Raw genomic sequence first — 21,893 nt, 5'->3', positions numbered from 1 at the left:
TAGGCATTTCAGAAAAAAATAATGAAAATGTGAGAATAACATATTAACTTGAAGGGACTTGTTGATTTATTTCATGATAAGGTACACAAGGAAGGAACATTTGAAGTGCTGGTGTGTAGTAAAGAAAAAAACAGGCATCTCTCCTGGATCATAGCTTCTAGTCATTTTTGGAACAGTAACTTTAGGTAGGCTTGACTGTTTGTAGGAATAATGTAACTATGTAGAATGTAAGTAATTAAATCTAATGAGGGAGTATTAGTGGGAGAATAGAATCAGAAATGCTTTTAGCCCTCATTTAATTTTAAAGAGAAGGGATGAAAATTTTAAAGAGAGCAGATGACCTCGTCTGGCAGTTTTGCTAGAACATGACCTTTGAGTCTGTTGTGATCAATTTTATTGCACATTATATTTGCACAGGTTTGAACTATATACCAGTTTACAAACAACTGTAATAGTGTATAGATCATCTACTGTTGCGTTACCTTTTAATAATTAAGTGTTTAGTCTGCTTAGTCCGAGGTGATTGGGTTAACAGGTTGGCAAAAATTTCCGTTTCAGAAGAACAATCTACAGTTGGTTTTGTTGATACATCGGTTTGAGTTTCATGCAATGGGTCAGGTCTGTTCAATCTGTGGAACACATATATAGGACAGATAAGTGAGGAAAAGGAGCAGAGTGAGATGATTTTTTTTCTTGCTTTATTTCAAGCTTATATTACCATCCTAAAATCATGGAAAGTTTCAGACTGAAAGGAACTTGAAAGATTACCTAGTTCCAACCCCACTGCAGTAGGCAGGGCCACCTTCCACTAGATCAGGTTGCTCAATGCCCCATGTTCAACATGACCTTGAACATCTTCCCAGGGATGTCTTTTTATATTGTCCCCTTTTCCCCATCCCCCCATTTTCCTTTTCCAGATATTGATATTTTACTTCCTTATGTAAGAAGATCAAGAAATGATAGAATACATACATTTCTGTAAAAGTTGATTCGTTAATAATTTTGCAGCATTAATAGTCAATTCTTTGGTGTCTGTAGACTTTATAAACCAAATAAATCTAAATAATATAATAATAAAAATAGGGAAAATGAAACAAGGCTGCAGAGGTTCACTAGGAGGTGCTGACTCCTAGTTTCTGTTAATATTTCTGTGTTCATTCATATTTGTATTTTAAGCATTCTACTTCTACTGCAGTATTGATTTCTTTTACCTGCTGGAATGGCTTAATATCTTTGTAGAGGTCTATAAGAAAATAGATTTCTGCTTTGTGTTACTGCAAATGAGTAAGATGGGAAGTTATGCAAGGGAAAGGAGAAGCAGATGGACAATAAAAATGGAAGGTGAGAAAGCATAGTAAAAAGAGGGAAAAAAAAGAATAATGGAGCTGTGAGAATAGAACCTGTACTGATGATAAAAGGCAATGACTAAACCCTTCCCATTACACATATTGTTTCTTAGTGATAAATTGTGAATAAGCCAAATGCAGAGTTTCTATTAAGGTTTTCATTGCTTATTGTAATGATTCCTAAGGTGTATGTAGAGAAGACTTAGTAATTAGTTCATAAGGCTATGCCTTGGCTATATACAAAGGAATATTAAACAGGTAGGAAGAAAGTATACATGAGTCTCTAGATTTGTTATACACATATACTTTTCAAAAACCTTATTTGAATGAGAAATGAGAAAATAGGCTAATAAAAGTTTATACCCTGGAAATTCTTAGCTTACCTTTTCAGGTACCTACTAATTTCTCTACTTTCACCTACTCATCAGGTATAGGACACCTCAAATTATTTCATAGAATAGTATTTTTTGTCCACAGAGTGTCCCATACTTAGAAAATTTTTCAGTGACGCATCTAGTGTGGGCTTGAAATTTGAGCAGATGAGACCTGTCATAGCTTTCATTGTGTTTTACTAAATTTACTGTCCTCTTTTGTGTTTCACTACTGTTTTCTTATTTTGGTCCTACTGTACACAGTGGGGTCAGACATCCTGCATATTTTGACTGTTTCCTGCTTCTTTTTTTCAGACAGTTTCAGAAAAAAACAGCATAAAGAACAGAATTCTCTGCAGGTGACATCCATTTTCAGTCTTTGACTCTATTTAGAGTCTTAAAACTTGAAAGTTGTCTACAGCTATTTTTGTGTTTTGTTTTCATGGTCTGTAATCTTGTTTCTTGAGTTTAAATTTATAAAACCTTTTCACTCACCTCTCAGTTTCATGTGCTTTGTTGCCTGAGATCTGTATTTCTCTACCTCATTTATTCATATAGTGTCAGTGGAGGTTTAGTTTAGATATCAGGAAACCCAGAGGGTTGTTGGGCACTAGAACAGGCTCCACAGGGAAGTGGTTGCAGCACCAGCCTGACAGAATTCAAGAAGTGTTTGGACAATATCCTTAGGTACATGGTGTGATTGTTGTGGCAGTCCTGTGCAGGGCCAGGAGTTGAACTTTGATGATCCTTGTGGGTCCCTTCCAACTCAGGATTATTCTATGATTATCAGACTGCAGCTTCCAAACATTTTGATATTTTCAAATGTGATGCTTGCCTTAGTAAATTTCCTCCTCCCTTTTATTCAAGAGTGTATAAATATCTGTATCTTATGCCTCATTTAAGAGGGGCTTAGTGATGAGGTCTTGGTCTTGCTCGGACTTCCTAGTCTCTGAACCTTCATTGGAAGGTTCATCCCACTTTGGGGGACCCCACACACATAATAACACATAGAGGAAGGGAATTAACAACTTCAATTTTATAAAACATTAGCAGTTTGTAGAAAAAGGCTTTAATTAACTTCTAATAACTTAGATTTTTTTTAGTAATGTATGGAAGATGTAAATTTCTTGCTTCTGTGCTTTAGCTTCCCTCTTTCTGCCCGTATTGGATTTTTCCATATTGAGCTATTACAACAAACTCCTGGGTCAGCTGCTATGTGTTCTGCCATCTTTCTTTTCAAAAACCCTTTCATAGGAATCTGCTAAGGAAAACATTTTCAGTTGTCTCTTCTTCTGAGGCCTGCAGAGTTAGTTATTTTTAGGAAAAGGGCTTGGTGGGAACTATGTGCTTAGTCCAAAAACTGAGCAGAAACCCCATTATGTTTCTGCTGTCATTTGCGGGTTGAAAGCTGGACAATGATGAAGCAATCTCCAACTCTGTTCTAGTGTGAGTGAGGGTGCTGGCTATTATTTCTCAAAATGCTGGATCCTACGTTTTGGCCACAACAACCCCCTGCAGTGCAACAGGTTGGGGACAGTGGCTGGACAGCAGCCAGGCAGAAAAGGACCTGGTGGTACTGATGGACACATGAGACAGCTGAGCACAGGTGGCCAAGAAGGCCAATGGCATCCTGGCCTGTATCAGGAATAGTGTGGCCAGCAGGACCAGTGAAGTCATTCTTCTCCTGTACTTGGCACTGGTGAGACCACACCTTGAGTGCTGTGTCCCCTCAGTTTAGGAAGGATATTGAGATGCTGGAGCATAAACAGAGGAGGGCAACAAGGCTGATGAGGGGCTTAGAACACAAGTTCTGTAAGGAACGATGGAGTGAGCTGGATTTGTTTATCCTGGAGAAGAGGAAGCTCAGGGGAGACCTTATTATGCTCTACAACTGCCTGAAAGGAGGCTTTAGCCAGGTGGTGGTCAGTCTCTTCTCACAGGCAACCAATGATAGGACAAGAGGATGTAGTCTTAAGCTTTGCGAGGGGAGGTTTAGATTGGACATTAGGAAGAATTTCTTCACAGAAAGGGTAATTGGGCATTGGAATGGGCTGCCCAGGGAGGTGGTGTCGTCACCATTCCTGGAGGTATTCTTAAAGATTGGACATAGCACTCAGTGCCACAGTCTAGTTGACACCTTGGTGTTAGGTCGTAAGTTGGACTTGATGATCTCTAAGGTCTTTCCCAACCTAGCTGATTTGGTGATATTTCTATGACCTTTGTTTCCTAGAAAATTATATTTCTATGGAATTAAAATCACTGTACTGAATGACCTCTTCCAGCTGTCAAAGATATTAAAGATATTCTGCAGAGTTCACCTACCTTCCTTTTATTGCCCAGGCCTTCATGCAGTATGTTGTTGTTCCTATTACTGAGAATCATGGAAGGGTGAGAAAAACCAGTGTGGGAGACACTAGTGCTGGGATATATGCAGATTAGTGCCTGGAAGTTTATATGAACTGAATGCTTTACAAGATAATTTTTTCACTTCCTTATTAGTTAAATAGTTTGGCTGTTGACTTGTCAGTGTCAGAATGCTATAAACATTGATATCTGCATTAATTTTGACCCTAATTGTCAGCTGTTTAAGCTTTTTGTTGTCTTCTATTAACCTTAAGAGAAATTTTCTACAGCCTTCTTGAGAGTTGACCTAGCACTTTGGATATTGTCAATATTAAACTTTCATATTGGGTGAAAAGCCTAAAAATAGTTTCCTCAGTCTGAGAGGAAATAAGTCTGAAATAAGACAAAGTTAACAAAAATAAGGCTAGGAGTTAACAAAACAGTTTGCTTATTTTCTTTTAAGTAGTAAATGTATTAGTAGTGCAAGATATCTTGGAAGATATTTTTAGAACATAATTTCTTCATGAGAAAGCAAACACTGGCTATAGTGAAATGGTGCAGGAGCTTTCTGAGCTGAATATATGACAAAGATATTATAAGATACATTACAGTAATTTCATACTTTTACATTGGCAACATCATTTTAATATGACACAAGTTTAAGGTGATAATTGAGTTAACAGGGCAGGAATGTGGGGAGAAATGCAGGTAGCTTTTATGAAGACTGATTATAAAAAAGCCTACTTAGGCAAAGTAGAGTACAACAAATAGGTAGAAGTGCCTTCATATAAAGCCTTCCTCAAATATAGGTTGGGTTTTTTTTTAACATAGTCATCTGCTTTACTATGAGATGAATGTCAGCTTCTATAATTGCCTGGGTTTGTTTCTTTATATTCTGAATACTTGTTCCTGCAATATTGTTAATTGTATCTGCTAGTAAAATAAAATTATTTAGCATGTTGCTTCTGGAACTGGTCTCTAGGCTTCTCTAATTTCTATGGTGAGTTGATTTAATCATTCAGATGATTTCACTGAAGTGTCTGTTATACTATGACAGTGATATTGAGAGTCAAGAGAACTAATTAACGTGAGGAAAATCAGACTTTTCTGGTAGTAGTCCATCTTTTACATCATAGAAAATTCCTAGACTAACTTCAAAGAAACCATCAAGTATTTCTTTTAAGAATTTTATCTCAGAGTTACTACTGGTGCTGGCAATCATTTGTAGTTTAGGCAAAACCTGGTTTTGTTCTGTAATTAAAGATTAGAATTGTATTGAGAGATTGATGGTTACATTTAAGTGCCCACTTGGGGGTATCTAGGATGTCAGTTGTTTAAAGTCCTGTGATGCACAGCAGAGGTTTAGTTAAAACCATCAGTAGAGGCTAGAAAGCAAATGGATGCTTACATGTTGACAGCTGAAAATGGCTTTCTGAACTCATCTGAAGTGTCCTAGTCCTTCTCTCAAAAAATGCCTGTGCCAAATATCATTATTCTTTTGTTGAAAAGTCCTGTAGTATGTAATTGAATTTGTCTTTCAGAGAGGATGTTAAACCTTCTGCTTGTATTAGAGTACTGCAAAAGTAGCTAACTTAAATGTATTCTGACAGCTTTGTTTCAAGAGGGATTGTTTGAGTTTTCTATAACACTTCCTGTTTATGCAGCTGTAATCCAAAATGACCAGACCTCAAGTTGAAGAGAGAACATCTGTGGTTACTTAATCAAACAATTTTCGTTTCTATCAATAGAGTTCAAAGAGCAACAAAAGGAGTATTACTTCAGAATGTGAAGTGCAAAGGAATGGGAATTATATCAAATGTAATGACTGTTGAGTGATGGGGAAAATATGTATTTCTAATATTTTTTTATATCTTTGTATACTAAACATGGTTCCAGGGTTGACCAGGATTTTAATTTTAATGAGAGAATTCATGGTAAATTCTTCACTTTTTTTTTTTTTTGCTTTTACATGTTGAGGGTGGAGAAAACTACATAGCCTTCTGTTTTCTTGCTTTATCTGCAAGACCTCCATGCCATTTTTGAAAATTGTGTATTTACAACATCAATAAAACCAGCTTCCTTACTTTGCACAGTTCCAAGTATTTTTGTGTATAAATATGGATATCCTGGTTTTTTTATCCAAAACTATCTACAACATGTTTTGTTTTCAGTTAAAATACCCTAAAATTCATCCACTTACCTTCAAATAATTTTTATTCAGAATAATTTTTTTTTTTTTTTTTTTGTTTCAAGAACTTATAGTTATGTAGACAGTGGTGAGTGAAGCAGGAAGTGCTAGCACATGATACACTGCCATGCCATATCTGTGCAGTAGATCTGTACTTTCCAGAAGAGTCAGCTCTATGGCTTGTTACTCATAATGCTGCAGTTTCCCAAACATTCAACACTGCAGTTGCAAGAGGCATCTGTCCTCCTTGGCTCACTGCACATGAAACCCACCCAGTAAATTATACTGAACTGGTTAACTGGCAGCCATTTGGAATGTTTTCTTCTATTTTGTGTTCTTTGTTGGTTTTGTTTGTTCTTGGAGAACATTGGAAACCAGATAAATTCAGGTTTTGGGGAGCTCTACAAATGCTCTGGAATGGGATGGGATGGGATGGAATGGGATGTTCAAGATAAAAAGGTTCAAGGGGTTGCAGGATGAGGAGAATACTGTCTTCATTTGATGCCGGGCTGGGTGATGTTAGGTTAGTCTGTTCTTGAAATGACAGTACAAGTCAATGGATTTTGGCACTTAGCATTCATGTACGCAAATGTGTGTACATGGAGTATACAAGGAGTATTGGTGCTTGCAGAGAATCTGGAGTTTCCTGCACATACACATTTCTGTTTAGACTTTTCCAACACAGTAGGAAATTATTTTAATTTTGCAGTGAAATCTTCAGCTTGATATATTCTTTTAGGTTTAAATTTTACTCCATAGCTCTGCTAGACATTGGTACGTACAAGTGTATTGACAAAATGTTTTGGTATAGTAGATACTGGATTTCTTGCTTGAGATTTTTTTAATATTAATTACAAGAAATGTAATGGATTATCTTCCAGAAAATATTGCTCATTCTCTCTTTGTGATTAACTTGGATTAGTATTTAATCTTTCTCCTGGAGAATACGTCCTGCAGTTTAGACATGGTTCACATGACTCAGTGGCTAAAAATTTCCACCTTGATTTATGTTGCCAGTAAAGTTTTTGAAAGTTTTTTTCCTTTAAAAACCTCATCTTACTGTATTTCCCAATTAGAAACCCATTTTTCTTTGAGCTTTTATGATTTACAGGGTATTAAATAACAAATGATAATTTTTCCCTACTATTAACAGAGAAATGAGAAGTACACTAACAAAATACATACAGATATTTAATGTTTTTAGTAAAGTATTAATTTCAGGAAGGTTGGAAACTCTATCTCTGATATTTGAACCTTACTATCTTATAGATTTTTTTCCCAGCTGATGTATTTATTTTACTGTTTTATCATCAATTTATAAGAAAAAATTGATCTTTTGCAATGTATTTCTTGTAATGTAATGTCAAGGTTTCTGCTCTCACTGTACTTTTTACTTTAGACTTACTGAATTTGATTTCAACTTCTGTATCATGTTGCATTCAGTTTTTGAAACTTCTCATCAGAAAACCTCTTTTTTTTTAACAGTTTTTTTTTTTTGCCTTGTTTTTCTTATCTTTTGTGAAGACAAATTTTTTTTTCCTTTCATTTTTTTTTATATATTCATGAACTGAAGAGCTGATACACTTAGCTCTCTTCTTCTTGGTTCATAACTAATCACTCTGTCTCATGGCCAGTAACAATTATTATAATTTCCTAGTGCCCATGGTGATTCCTTGGGAAAGAGATGACATTTTACATGCTTTTTACGGTCATGGGTAGTACTCATTTTCATTATGAAAATTTCTGCTCTCTGTGTCACCATTACAAGAAAGTAAAAGGTAAAGTGATTATTAAAACACCTTAAAGACATCTGGAAAAATAGAAGTTGAAGAATAAAGTTATCTGCTGAAAAAAAGGAGGCGGGGTAGGTTATATCATCTGTGTAGGTTGTATCATCTGTGTGTGCAAGAAGGGGCCAAAAATTTCATGAGTTTCATCTCTCTCAAAAATGTTTGGTTAGAATACCCTGAATAAAACTGTTGATAATGAGCTTAACAATACTATCTTAAGCTTTCATTTCTTTTATTTATTATGAAAACTTAGGATAGACTGTGTAACTTTATCAGGATATATATTTTTGGGAGACATATATCAAAACATTTGAACAATCAGTACTGAAATAAAACTAAGAATTTCTTAAGGTTCAAAATAGGACAAAGTGATGAAAGTATCTACAGTAATAATCAAATGGGATTCATCTGAGATTTCTCATGCTTTTTTCCTGGAATGCCTGGTACTAATCACCCTGTGAGAAGGGATTAGGGCTAGGCATGGCACAGCTACTTAAATGCTGGCTACAAGATACTCTTCAAATGAAAAGTACAAGTCTTTGTACATTTAAGGTACATATTTACACTAAATAAATTTTACCAGAACCGTTGCTATGCAGAAATGTGACTTTGTAAGCTGTATTTATGGTCATTACTAATTCAGTGGTGTAGTCAGAACTCTAAATTTTATCTAGCACTATTTGTTTGTTTTCCTCCTCACAACAGCTCAAGGGTAAGCTAAAAGAAAAGACATAATTCATCTTGGTGGCAAACACTTGGTAGGACTTGATTATGCAAATTGATTTAAATTTTGTAGTGCAAGTGTGCAAATGAGCCTCTGGTACTAAACTGTTTAACTCTCTCACAGATAAAATGTATTTGAAAAACATTTGAGAAAATGGGCTTAAATAGGTAAGTTGTTTTTTTGTGTTGTTCTATCCAAAGGGAATGCATTTTACTGTTCTAATATTTCAATTAAACATGCTCAGAAGCTACACAAATTACCAAGTTTTAATGGCACTTATGGTCATCACAATTCAGTATGGATGACTGAGCTTTACTGTCAGTTATGGATAGATAGTTCTGTATTGTTGTTTACTAGGAATTGATGCTTCATGCTGTGTCAGTTTTTGCTGAAATAAATGAAGAATTCCCTAAAAATACTATAAACAAATGGCAGAGCTTCTTCAAAGGAAATTCCCCAAATAGTCTCTGTGCAGGACCGAGTTAAAAATTAGTCCATTTTGCTAGAAATCAGTTTTTCAGAGAGTTTAAACACCTTTTAGTAATTTTCAGTGACATATCAAGGTAATATATGCTAAGTCCTAGAATGTATTCATTTTCTAATGTCTTTTTGCATTATTTAAATAAATGCAGGATGTGATATACTTTGTTTTGTTTTCCATTTCTGTTATTTTCTAGGTAGACATCTTGCCATTTAAGGCCTGTTATTTGACCTCTTACTTTAATCCAGAAAACTTGAAAATAGGTTTCTCAAAGTATCTTATTATCTCTAGGTTCTATGCTGGGATTCAGTTAATTTAGCCCTCTTCTTCAAAAAGCATCTCTTCACATTAGTGTGCTTGACCATACACGTTAGCTGAGTTTGCAGTAACAATTCAAAACTGAACTTTACAGACTACATTATGTAGTCCTCTCCATTTAAAATTGTCATAGCTCAATTATAGAAAGTCATCAAAAAGTATAGAATTATGGATTATTCTCTAAACGTACCTAAGAACAAAACTTCTTTTGCAGTAGTCACAATTACTGTTGTGACAGTTTTCTGTTGTGGGTTGGCTGGTTGGTGTTTTTTTTTGGTGGGTTTTTGTTTGTTGGTTTGTTTTGCTTTGTTTCTTATTGCTGCAGAGTTAATTGTTAACTGTTTCTTTATCAAAAAGCTATATTAGGTATTTGAAAAATAAATCAATAGCAAATGCAAAGAACTAATAGGAGCCTTAGGTGAAGCTCAGAGTGCATAGATAATGTATTACCTAAGGGTAATAGGAGGCAGAGCAAAGTCCTTTCTTAGAAGCTCTCCCAGGATAATCATCTGCTACAAATTTTGGAGATTAATTTATACACATGACTGAGGGATAGCTCCAGGAATGGAATACTTATTAAGGGTATGGGAGATTCATTAGAATTAAGAGAAGTAGCTTTTCTCAAGAGAAGTGATGTGGGATATGCTGACCTGGAAATACAGAAACAAGAAACAGGACAGATGTGTGATGGAGCCAGTCATTCCATTATAGAAGTTCCATAGAAGTTATATTCCATTCTAGTATGTGCAATTAATCCTTTTACAAAAATTTTTGTCTTCTGTGATTCTGCTTAATATCCTGAAGCGTTATCAGCTTTTTGAATACTCTGGAGATTTGTTAACAAGTCAGAAATTACCCATGATTGGCATTTCTCCTCAGATGAAAGTTAAAGGTCTCTTTTGATATGACAATTCTGGTTGAACCAAAATCTCGTAAAAGCCTTAGAGGGTTAGTTAAAAGCAGTTCAGAAGGGCAGATTGAACCATCAGCTTGAAGCAATAGTTCACCCTTAGTCAGAAAATAAGTAAACAGCATTTTAATGTGTGTTCTTTAGTCTGTAAACAAGCTGCAAATTCTTTGTGGCTCTAAAACACAGCCTTGGGTGACAAAGAGAGTGAGTGGGTGAAATGGTCCATATCTGATTTTCAGTTGCCTTGTTCCATGGAAATAGTTAAAACAATTTTGTACTGAATACTTAGGAGAGAGCCAGGAGATGGCTTTATACAGACAGACATGTACATTGGCAAGAGGAGTAACAAGGAACAGGCACACACCTGTCAGAACTGCCATTTTATCTAACAGAACGTTTTGTTATCTACAAACTCAGTTAATATGCCTACAAAAATAATATTTCCATCCTCAGCTACTATGAGTTATCCTTTATCTGTTTGCTGTAGCCGTGCTGATATATTTGTATATGTTTCCAAAAGTTTTCAGTCTGCCACATTTAAATAAAGTTATCCTGCCTCGAACAAGGCAGGACTCTCCTGTCTCTCACCAGTGACTCAGGTGGACTGTGAACATTACTCCATGATCAGAGATTCACTTAGTTTCTTAAAAAACACAGTCTTAGCAGAACCTTTTTCTCATCTATTCCTACTGAAAGACTTAATTTTCTTATTTATGATCCTCTTACCTATATTTAATTGTAACTTCATAGCCATAAAGTGAATTCCATGCTTAATTTACTTTTTTTTTTTCTCTAAAGAAAATTTCTCTTAGAATAGCCAACATATATTGTTTTGCTTTATACATAGCTAGTGGTCTACAATGCATAACAGTAAGACACACAGTGTAATACTTCCTTCTTGGTATAGTTTTAGTCTGTAACAAATATTAAGTACAGTTAAAAATGTATGGATAAAAATAGACTTTTGCATTATTTTCTGTGTATTATCTCACACATTCTGTATTTTGCCACTGTATTAAATTTGCTCATTAAGAGCCAATGTCCTGTAAATCCCAGGAGGCAGATTTAATGTTATCCATAGCATAGGGTGTATTCAAACATCTGTTTATTGCAGAGCAGTAGATCACAGAATATGCTTCTGATGTCCAAATATAAAATGATTCTCACTAGGCTGAAACATGCTTCAGCCTAGTCAAGTCTGAACTTGACTTTAAATGAACTGCAACCAAAATACTTTTATAGTTGGTCTCATCAGTGCTTTCTTTATATGCCTGTGTATACAAATTATTTATGTTATGGTTACAATTACTGTCAGCTGTGCCAAAGAGGTGATTAAATCCTGAGTATTCCTTAATTTTTGCATTTATTTTGATCAACTATTGAAAGAGAACTGCTTCAGATTTTATTTTCAGATGGAAACTGCTAATTTTATGTCAAGTTAATGCTAAATAAAGCTGTTAATTCTTGCAATTAAAATCTTCTCTCATTACATGAAAATTGCTGTTGAGAATATACAGAAACACCACCAGTAAATTACTTTTTTTCATTTCGCTGGTTGTTAGATTTAAGACAGAGAAAGTATTCCATCCTCTGAGATTGAGGATGAAGTCAAGTGTGACAAAACATCAGTGTGATGAAACACTAGACATGGTTTATATTTTATACTAACTGGAATTCTAGGAAAACAACACCAGGCTACAAAATTCATTGAGATAAAAAATAGTTGGAGGCTGGGGAAATACGGGCTCAAGGGAGAAGGAAGCATGATACAGGCTTTTCCTGTCTTAAACACTTTTGAAGGCAGGTCTTTTTCTGACTAGTGTCAGAGATGAGATGCAAGGATAGATGAGATCTTGGATCAAGTTCAGCATGGCTGCCCTTATATTTTAAAGTATTTAGGAGAGAAAAAATTTTGTTTGAAGAATTATACCTTCCTTGTTTTACTTATTTGCAAAAAAAGGGTTTTATTTTGTGTGTTTTAAAGATGCTGGACAACAGATGCACTAAAACAGTTACGTTCCAGACAGGAAAATTTAATCTTGTGTTTAGGAGTGTATCCTTGTACAACTTGTCTGTAGAATGGAGTGTTTACTTCTAATCAGGTATTGTGGGGAAGAAAAAATTATTATTGTTGCTATTCTGTTCGTTATAGCATGGCAAGACAATGAGTTCAATGGGGTGCCCTTGTTCCAGTGGGTAATTCCTGTCAGAGGAAATGCAAATGAAAAGGGTCAGAAAATGGCTTGTATTCACTTCCTGATTTGAAATGTAAATGTACTGCTGAAAATCTACTACTGGAGACAGGAATCAAACAGCTTTATGAAGTGCAGGCTAACAGCACAAAGTATCTTTTGAGAGACTGATTTGTACACTGGAAATGCTGTTTGAGAGCAACAGGCAAGTGCAGTCTGTCTTCTCTGGAACTGTATGGCATGGTGAGTCAGCTGAAAAGGAATCTACAAACTTGTAAAGAAGTGCAAAAGTTAAGGTTAAATATCATCTGTGATCTTGATCCTTTTTTCTTTTTGCTGTATTAGAAATACAAAAATGGTGTTTTAAATCCATACCTGTTCTCTGTCACAGCCATTTGAAAGCATTGATATGCCCTGGAATGGAATTGGAGAAGTTGGAAATTAGTTAATTCAGTGAATAGGGATGTTACCACCTGGGAGTTCAGACTCTCTGCAAAGAGGGATAGAGCAAAATAGTTCCCATGGAAAGCCTGAAAGGAGAGTGGGTGGTGTGGGTTGCTTTGGAACTGTAACAACTGCCAACCCATAAGCAAACCCCAGGACTGACTGTGCATTATGTTCCTTTCTTTTCTTCCAACCATCCATCTACCAAGTTTCAAACTAAAATTTTAAATCAATTATAATATAAAAACTTTGATCTTTTGCTGTAGACATACATTAACATTGTAGGCTTTTAAATTAATGGAGGACTTGTCCAGAGATATTCTAATAGCTCTTTAAAATGTAATCTTATTAATACAGTGCAGTAACATAGAAGTTCAGGACAACACAATTCAACTGGAAGGTTTTATATCAAGTTATATGATTTATATGTAATCTGTACACCAGCATACAATATCTGTATACTTCTTTGAAAGGAGTATACACTATATGCTGTTTTAAAAGGTCAGCCGTAAAGAGACAAGAAAATAAAGATGACTATCGTGAATGTGGATACATGAGCCATTAGTCACTCTGACTGATAGAAACAGTGAAAATATATTCTAATCTATAAATATAATTTAATTTTTAAAATCTCTTTCAATTTTTATAGTACACCTGTACTGTAGTCATATTTATAGTAACACTGACTATAATTTCTGACTATAAGTTCTTATTATCCTTGCTCCTTCTTCTTAGGTTGGTGACCATGTATTGATTTAGGATTTGCCTTTCAAGGAGCTGACAGTGATTATGATCTTTTGTCTTTCCATCCTATGCCCCTTCTCTGAGTCCTTAGGATGTCCTCACTATCTCTTGTCTCCTTACCTGGGTCATTCATCTCTGTTCTTTACCTTTCAGGTTTATCTGCAGTACACCATTCCCCCTTTTAGCTTGTTCCTTTAGCTTGTTTTTCTAATTGATATGTGCTATGAAGATGTGTGTGGAGGGCCTTTAAGGCTGATTAATGTAATTTTCACCAATATATCCATTTATATAGGCCTTTTGTAATTCCTTTTCATTATTTCCTTCTCCTCCCCTGTATTCCCATTTATTCTGCAGTCATATCAGTATTAAAATTTCTATTACAAATCTCTGCAGCTCTGTGTTTTCCTAGGTGTGTGTTTAACTCTTTTTATACCACTGTACCTGTAGAACTACCAGGATACTAAAATTTAGGAAATGACATTGCAGTTGGTGGTGAATGGCTCAGCTGTAAATATAAGTGAAATGCTGCCATAGTGTGTCAATCAATGTGATATATTCTTTAAGGCAGATATTTTGGGTCATTGGTACCTGTAAAATCAATGAAATTATGAAGAAAAAAAGATAAGAGAAAAATATTCCCATCTCCCCAAAAAGGTGGGTAATATAATGGCACATCAGTTTTAGCATTATACTAAAATAGGCCTGTTTTTTTATCTGTAACAAACTTCCTTTTGATCCTTGATGAGTCTTTGGGTCTTGATTAGGATGGAAAGATACACTGAATCTCTGAATGTTTTTCCTTTTTTATTTTTCCTCCACTTCTGCCAGTATATGAAACTAGTCCTCCACGATCAGTAAGACTGTTGAAAAGACAAAATTAGTTTGGTTGTGAATCACCCCAGGAGCTGATAGGCTCATCCTGGGATTCCTGAGTGGAATGGATCTCAAAGCCATGTCCCTCTCCTGGGCTGAATGTATCCTTGCAGGAATAGCTGTGCTTTGAAGCATTGATTCACCACAGTCTCATGCATCTGGCTGTGTTGCTGGCAATACAGAAACAACTGGTTAGGATAGAGGGCAAGGCAGGTGTTCTGTACTTGAAGGTCCCTGGCTTTTCTTTTTGAGGGTGAAAACACAGGCATGTGCTTAATCAGCGTAAAACCTTTTCAGCCTGACAGATAGTATATATGTCAATATGTCGTAGGAGGAGTATACCTTTTCAGTTACATTTTCATCTTTTATACAAAACTAAGGTGGTTTCAATTTGGAACAGCGATTGCTGTTAATTTTTTTCTTAGATAATACTCTGATTCATGTATTACTCTATTTTGTAAAAGATACCATAGACTATTGAAAGTATCAAACTTCTCTGCATTAGCAGATCTATTTTAATAGTAAGCATATTACATACTTCTCATTATGTTTCTTAATTTTAAATAGAGGCAAGAAGTAGAAGAAAATTACATTGGTGTTTTCAACTGGATTGAGCAGACTGCCCGAGGAAAAGTCTGGATGAAAAAGTGCAGACTTCTGTGACTTGAACTTCAGCAGAGGGATGACATTTTCCCCCAATTTCCACTCCACTAGTGGACTTGTATCCACAAAGAACAACATTTTTTTGTTTGTTTTAAATGTTTGTAGTTCAGCTTCTAATCTTCAGTTGCCTATCATCAGATCCTGGATTCTGTTTGCTGACCTACGTGCAACCACTTAACACACTGTAAACTGATCACCTTGAAAAGAGTTGCATAGGTACAGGGGACATAAGCAATTTTATGTTACTGAACTGCAACAAAGTAGATTTGCTTAAGGAAAACTCTTGAATTGGTGATTCTGGGTGCAGGAAGTTTTGAATTTGAGGACTGATTATGGCATGAACTGCTACCACTTTTTAACTTCAAAGTATATCCCAGAAAAAAATTAATTACTCAATATCATCCCTGTAAAGCACAGAATTGAGAGGCCATGACAGAACCTCTGAATCAGTTCTTTGAAGCAGGAGTATTATTTTCTTTCACAATTGACCCATGTGTAGCATTATGTAAAGCTCAATATGCAATATGAAGTATTATATATATGTGTGTGTGTGTGAATATAGAACACATAATTATTCAGTTGTCAGGAAAGAAGCATTTTTGTATTTACAACAGTTTATCTGTTTTGTCATCATTGTCATTACCTGCTAAGAATGGATAAGGGTGGCAAATCTTCATAACTTCAAAGCTTTTACTTGACCAATCCCAGAAGATGTCTTTTAGCTTGGAAACTTTAAGATACATTGTATTAATCTTACAAATTTATACCATAGGGTTTTTTTTTTATATTTCAGTGTTAATACATCTCAAAAATTCAGTGTTATATTTTAGGAAATATTGAATAGATTAATGTGAAGTGGTTGTGTGTATTTCTTGCAATTGATATTTTTCGTTAAAAAATACTAAATAACTTAGGCAACTAAGTCATAGTAATAATTATTTGTTGAATCGTAAAATTCTTCTTTCAATATGCTCAATTTCCAGAAAGTACCAGCATTTCTAGAATATTTTTTTGCATAACTTATCAATATGTCCTTTTAGGTAATAAAGTAAACTAAAAATATGGCTGTTAGGTATTTCTGGAGTTAGGTATTTGCTTCATATAATCAATTGGTTCACAGTTAAGGATATGCATCAGTAAAGACAAGCACATAATGAAGATAAAGAATGACTTTGAAGGCTTCCCAATCCTAATATGAAATAATTAATTAAATTAACCCAAATATAGGAAGCTCTGGCAGTTATTAAAAGGCTTGTAAATCTGAGTAGACTTTTGTGTACTGATGTCCTCAAGGGGCCTGCAATTTTGTATGACATATTACAGATGCTCTCAGATTTTTTACAAAGGTTTGGATATACAATTCAGCAGATCAGCTGCTATCAATCAAATGTATTGATGCATGTTTATTTTACTTAAAATATTTTTCCTTCAACTTCCAGCCACAAGGAGGCTTTGTGAAGAAAGGCTACCCCATTGGTGGAATTGTATTAATAGATTTTTAGCAAAATATAACTGAGGAGACTATGAGAGAACATGTAATTAAGCTTTACTGAAACTGTGAGTCTGAAGGACTACTTACATATTGAGCTGTGCACACTGATGAGACTTAATGGACACTAATTCTTTTTGAAAGAGAGATAGAAGAAAAAATAAGAATCTATGGACAGAGATCGCTCTAGAAGCTGTGGTGACTGACACAATATTTGAGAAAGGATCTGGAATGAAACTGGGAACGTAGAACTAGTAATTTATCACTAGATGGTTAGGGAGCAGCAAAAGATATAAGGAATGATGTGATGAGATGGAACAATACAAGGTGATCTGACCTGGTCTGTGTTTATGCTCGTTTGTAAACTACTCTTTTAAATTACTTTGAAAAATTCACTATTTTGATGATCCTTTAGTTACCAAGGCATGCTGTTTAAAACCTTACTTCTTGCTACAAATATGGGATTTTTTTCTTATTGTCTAGTCTATTGTACACTGATGCCATTTCAGCCCATTGCCTTTAATCCTGTCTACAGTAGACAAAAAGAGCTGTTTATTGCCTTCTGCTTTACAGTTCCTTGGTGTTTATTTGAAGACTTCAAGAGTTTAAGTCTTCACTTAAATAATCTTGTTTTATTGTACAAAATCAACTGACTATATTTTTCCTATAGACCTTTATATTTTTCCTGTATTTATAGACTGCTGATTGTACTTGCTGCTCTCCTCTGGTCTTCTGGATCCTCTGCAGTTTGTAAATTTTTTCCAGAATCTTAGTGTCTTAAATAGGACAGAATATTTTGCTAAGAATAGTACTTGCTAGTGCTGAATACAATAGAAAAATTGCTTAATGCATTATAGAATTATTGAATGATTTGGCTGTTGCAAGGGACATTAAAGATAAACTATTTTCAAGAGTTTAAATGGGAATGATACCTTCATTCTAACAAGCATGACACAATGTCTAACAAGAATGTTACAGCATAGTACATTCTGGAGAGGTTTCTTCACTTCTTTCTTCGATTGTCACTATCTTGACATTTCACGTGCTTTACCCCTTTATTTAGTATGTCTGTCACTTCTGTAGGCAATTAGATGCCAGGATCTCATTTTTCACCAGTGTGTCCCAAAATATCCCAGTTAAGAGATCAAACATACATCTTTTTAAAAACAACATTGCAGTGCTGACTCATGTTCAGTTCATAGACCTCTTTGCCACAAATACCTTTTGCCCATTGCAGAGAGGAAAAATACCTCTATTCAAATGGAACATGGCAATTCTAATATCTGATGGTAGGCACTCACTCCTTTATAAATGGACTTTCACATTTGTGCATTAACATAGTGAAGAGATGCAGATATCAAAGTATGATAGTTCCAGAAAGTATGGTCTAAAAGAAACAAGACATAAACATATTTCTTACACTGTAAATTGTGTGTTTCCAGGCATTATCAGGAGCACAAGTTAAATCATTCTGTTATCCTATTTACCAAGTATTTTTAGAGCAAGTCTTGCCAGTGTCAATCAGTATTCAAATAATGAGAAATTTGCCTTAGCTGATATATTAGAGGCAATGATATTCTGATCATAAAAGATGAGATCCATTGTGACTTGGTCTAGACACATAGGCATGTTATCATGGCTCCTGTAATACTCAACAGGTTGAAAACTATCTTCAGGGCTTAGTTCACCACCCTGTAAGATTCCTAAGTAAAAATTCATTAATAATTTCAAAGATATTTATCTTTTTCTTCAGTGACTGAAGAGGAGATTTAGATCTCTAGCATAAACCGTATGTCAACTTCAAATGCTTAAGGTCAGTTGAGGTAAATCCCCATGTGGTTTAGAAATAGTTGTTTACAAAACATTCATGAAGCCAGAGTAACTATAGTATAAACATTTATATTGTGATTAAGTTTATATTAATTTTTTTTTGTAAGACTGATTATGCATTTATATGTATAAAGTAATGTTAAATGCAAACACATTCTCTAAATATTTTTGTTTACTGATACCATTAAAAGTGTAAACTTCCAAAGAATATGCATTTTTGTGTATGCCAGTTTGAGGATATTTTCAATATCATCTCTACATATTTGTGAAATATTCTGACCATGAATGTTTTGAGTATTTGCTCACAAAATTCTCCACAATTAAAGAATATTATTATATCCAGTTTTAGACTTGCATTAGCTGATACTTTTTTTTTTTCAGAAATTCATTGTGGTAAACAAGAAGTTATGATGGATTTGAAATAAACTATTCTTGAAATATGCTTCTAACAATTAAAGCAGCAATCAGGTTTGTAAAAGAAAATTTTAGCTAGTCAGTCAGGCTAATTGTTCAGGCAGTGCATGCTCATTCTAGAGAACTTCTTACACATAATGAGGAAAGAAAGGAATAGGAACTTGGACTCAAGAGAACTTATGAGGAGCTGATATTTGTTTACTATTGCTCCTGTCATATTATCTTTTATCTTCTTCAGCTACTTTGCTTGCCAGTAAGGAGTGATAATGTAGGCTGTTTTAAGTGCTTAGTGCATACCTTGAAAGGTATGAAGACAAAAGACTGCAGATAGAACCAGCACATTAGTCTTTCTGTAAATGCACTCTGCTCATTATCTTATGAGCATAATGAAACGGAAATCAGAGAAAATTAAGTCATAGCTAAACATTTACTAGAGCCAAGATGTGAATCAGTATGTTTTAGAGTTCTATTTATGGCCGACACACCAAATCCTTCCTGTGATTCTGTTTAAAATGTCACCTGGGTTATAATTTTGACTGAATTTGTGCTGCTTCATATGCAGGGCATGAAACAAATTGTGCATGTCAAATTAGTAGAAAAAAATGGGTTTCTTTTGTTTAAAAAAGAGACTGAAAATATAATGTGCCTTATTACCATAGTAAATGAAGGAATTTTGTACCTGCTGGCTTCCTTTCATAATAATCTGTATTTCAATGTTTGTAACACATATAACTCTGGGTAATTTCTAAACTTCTTTCTGCTATCTAGTTGAGATATAGCCTGCCCTACCACTTGAAACACCTCTGAGTCTGTCAGGCAGAATCAGTGACTACATTTTTGCTCACAATTTTATTTCATTGTGGAGAGTTCATCTTGGATAAATACAGAAGTAAAACAAGTTGAAAGGCGTGTTGGAGTTGCATATGAGACAGATGTGGGAATTTGTTGCAGTAATTTCTCCACTGTTTAATGATAAGCAGTTACACACATCACTTCCCAAGCTCTATATCTTGTTCTGACCATTCAGTATTGTATACAAGTCACCTCCCCCCCCCAGACATTAATTCTGTCCAAAATCGAAATATTATCTGATCCAAGAAGGAATGTACTTCTAATTTATCTGTATCGATTCAAGTAACAGGCCATAGATACATACAATATTGCTTGTAGTTTTATTAGGGTTTTTTGTTTGCTTAGCATTTTAGGGGTGGATGGGGGTTGGGAAGACTTTGCCTTGTCCTCGAGGCCTTGAGTTTTGAATTAATTTTGGGACATGTAAATGCTTCAGCAATTTTCCTGCTTGAGACAGGAGGCTCGATCTGGAACTCCAATATATCAGAAAAACCATGAGGTATTGCTTTCTGATTAGTATTTTAGGTTAATTATCTAGTCAGCAGTGTAAGGCATAAAAATGTGTATTGTGATTAAACTGTATTTCAATAGACTATTTCAGATATATTTTTAAAAGGCCAGAGGAGCATGTCAACAAAAAAAAAGAGAATAATGTCAACAAAAAAATAAAAAGAGAATAATGTTCAAGTCTGTATTGAGACCTTTGCATGACTTAGATTCAGACAATGACTGAAGCATTATTATGTGCATTTAAATTACCATCTTTAAATACCCTTTGCTGAGTGCAATTGGCTTTGCCTCTTTCATATATGGTGCATGTGAAGAAGGGCTAGGATTGAGATACAAATTTCTGGTAGGGTAGTTAGGGCATGAATTTAAATTGGTCAGTACTGACATAAGCCTTTAATTCCTGGGAATTGGGAATTCAGGTATCTAATCTAAAACAAGGCAGTATCTGTGTCTTCTCAACATCCTAAAATTCAGCTTTAAAGTCCACCTTTCAAAAATGGAAGAAGGATGGGTAAAGACAGAGTGAAGTAGTACATCTTTTCTTTTTCAGCAGTGGCCTCTGCCCTGGGGCTCACCTTTCCCCTGCCAGAGGAAATTTGTCACCCAGGACTACACCATTACTGTGCTGACTTAGGGTGTGCTAAGGTGAAGGTTTCTTTTCTTCAGCAAACTTTAGCAATGGAATTTTAGGCACTGAGTCAACTGAGATCCCTGCTGGACTTTGAGAACCTCAGAAATGTTTAAATATTTAAAATTATTGAGGTGCCTGGTCTTCTGTGTTCTTACTTGAATTTTTTTCCCTAAGTACACAAGGAAACATGAAATTACGTACATATAAATTGCTGTTAGTTTAAAAACAATTGCATTTTTTATATTGTTCCATTTTGACATTCTTAGAAGTAATTAGTGTATTACCTTTAATCTGTAGATTTTAGAACCTTAGTACTTGAACTAATTTTTCAGGTCTGTATACTTATAATGAACATCTACCATTACAAATGCTATGTTGGAGTCAACTCCCATGTCATCTCTTCTGAGAACCGGTTATATGTCAAAAACTAAAGCTTGAAAAGCTTAATAGATTTGTGTCAGACTGTCAGGTTATGCAAATCAGCCTATTATCACTGAAATTAATGGAGCTGTAATGATTCATACAAGCTGTAGGTTTGGTTTATTGCTTCACAGAGTCACAGAATCACTGAATCACAAGGTTGGAAGAGACCTTCAAGATCATCAAGTCCAACCTGTTCCCTGACACCTCAACTAAACCATGGCACTGAGTGCCACATCCAGTCTTTGCTTAAACACGTCCAGGGATGGTGACTCCACCACCTCCCTGGGCAGACCATTCCAGTACTTTATCACTCTTTCCATAAAAAACTTTTTCCTAATAGCCAACCTAAATTTCCCT

At 35.0% G+C, this 21,893-nt stretch overlaps 1 protein-coding gene across 14 annotated transcripts in view; it reads left to right on the top strand.

The window, feature by feature from the left end:
- IMMP2L (inner mitochondrial membrane peptidase subunit 2) overlaps positions 1-21,893 on the top strand; it is a 419,891-nt gene that overhangs the window by 50,482 nt on the left and 347,516 nt on the right. Inside the window, exon 4 of one of the 14 annotated variants that reach the window (XM_053977053.1) lies at positions 15,292-15,353. The exons of the other annotated variants lie outside the window; for them this stretch is intronic. Within the exon in view, the coding sequence (XP_053833028.1) occupies positions 15,292-15,304 (13 nt within the window). The 3' untranslated portion in view covers positions 15,305-15,353. Of the gene's footprint in view, positions 1-15,291; positions 15,354-21,893 lie in introns of those variants that run through there. 14 annotated transcript variants of the gene reach the window in all.

The sequence above is a fragment of the Vidua macroura genome, chromosome 5 (genome assembly GCF_024509145.1).
Source record: "Vidua macroura isolate BioBank_ID:100142 chromosome 5, ASM2450914v1, whole genome shotgun sequence".
Lineage (NCBI taxonomy): Eukaryota > Metazoa > Chordata > Aves > Passeriformes > Viduidae > Vidua > Vidua macroura.
The sequence above is the reverse complement of the archived record's forward strand: the minus strand, read 5'-3'. Positions and strand labels throughout refer to the sequence as shown.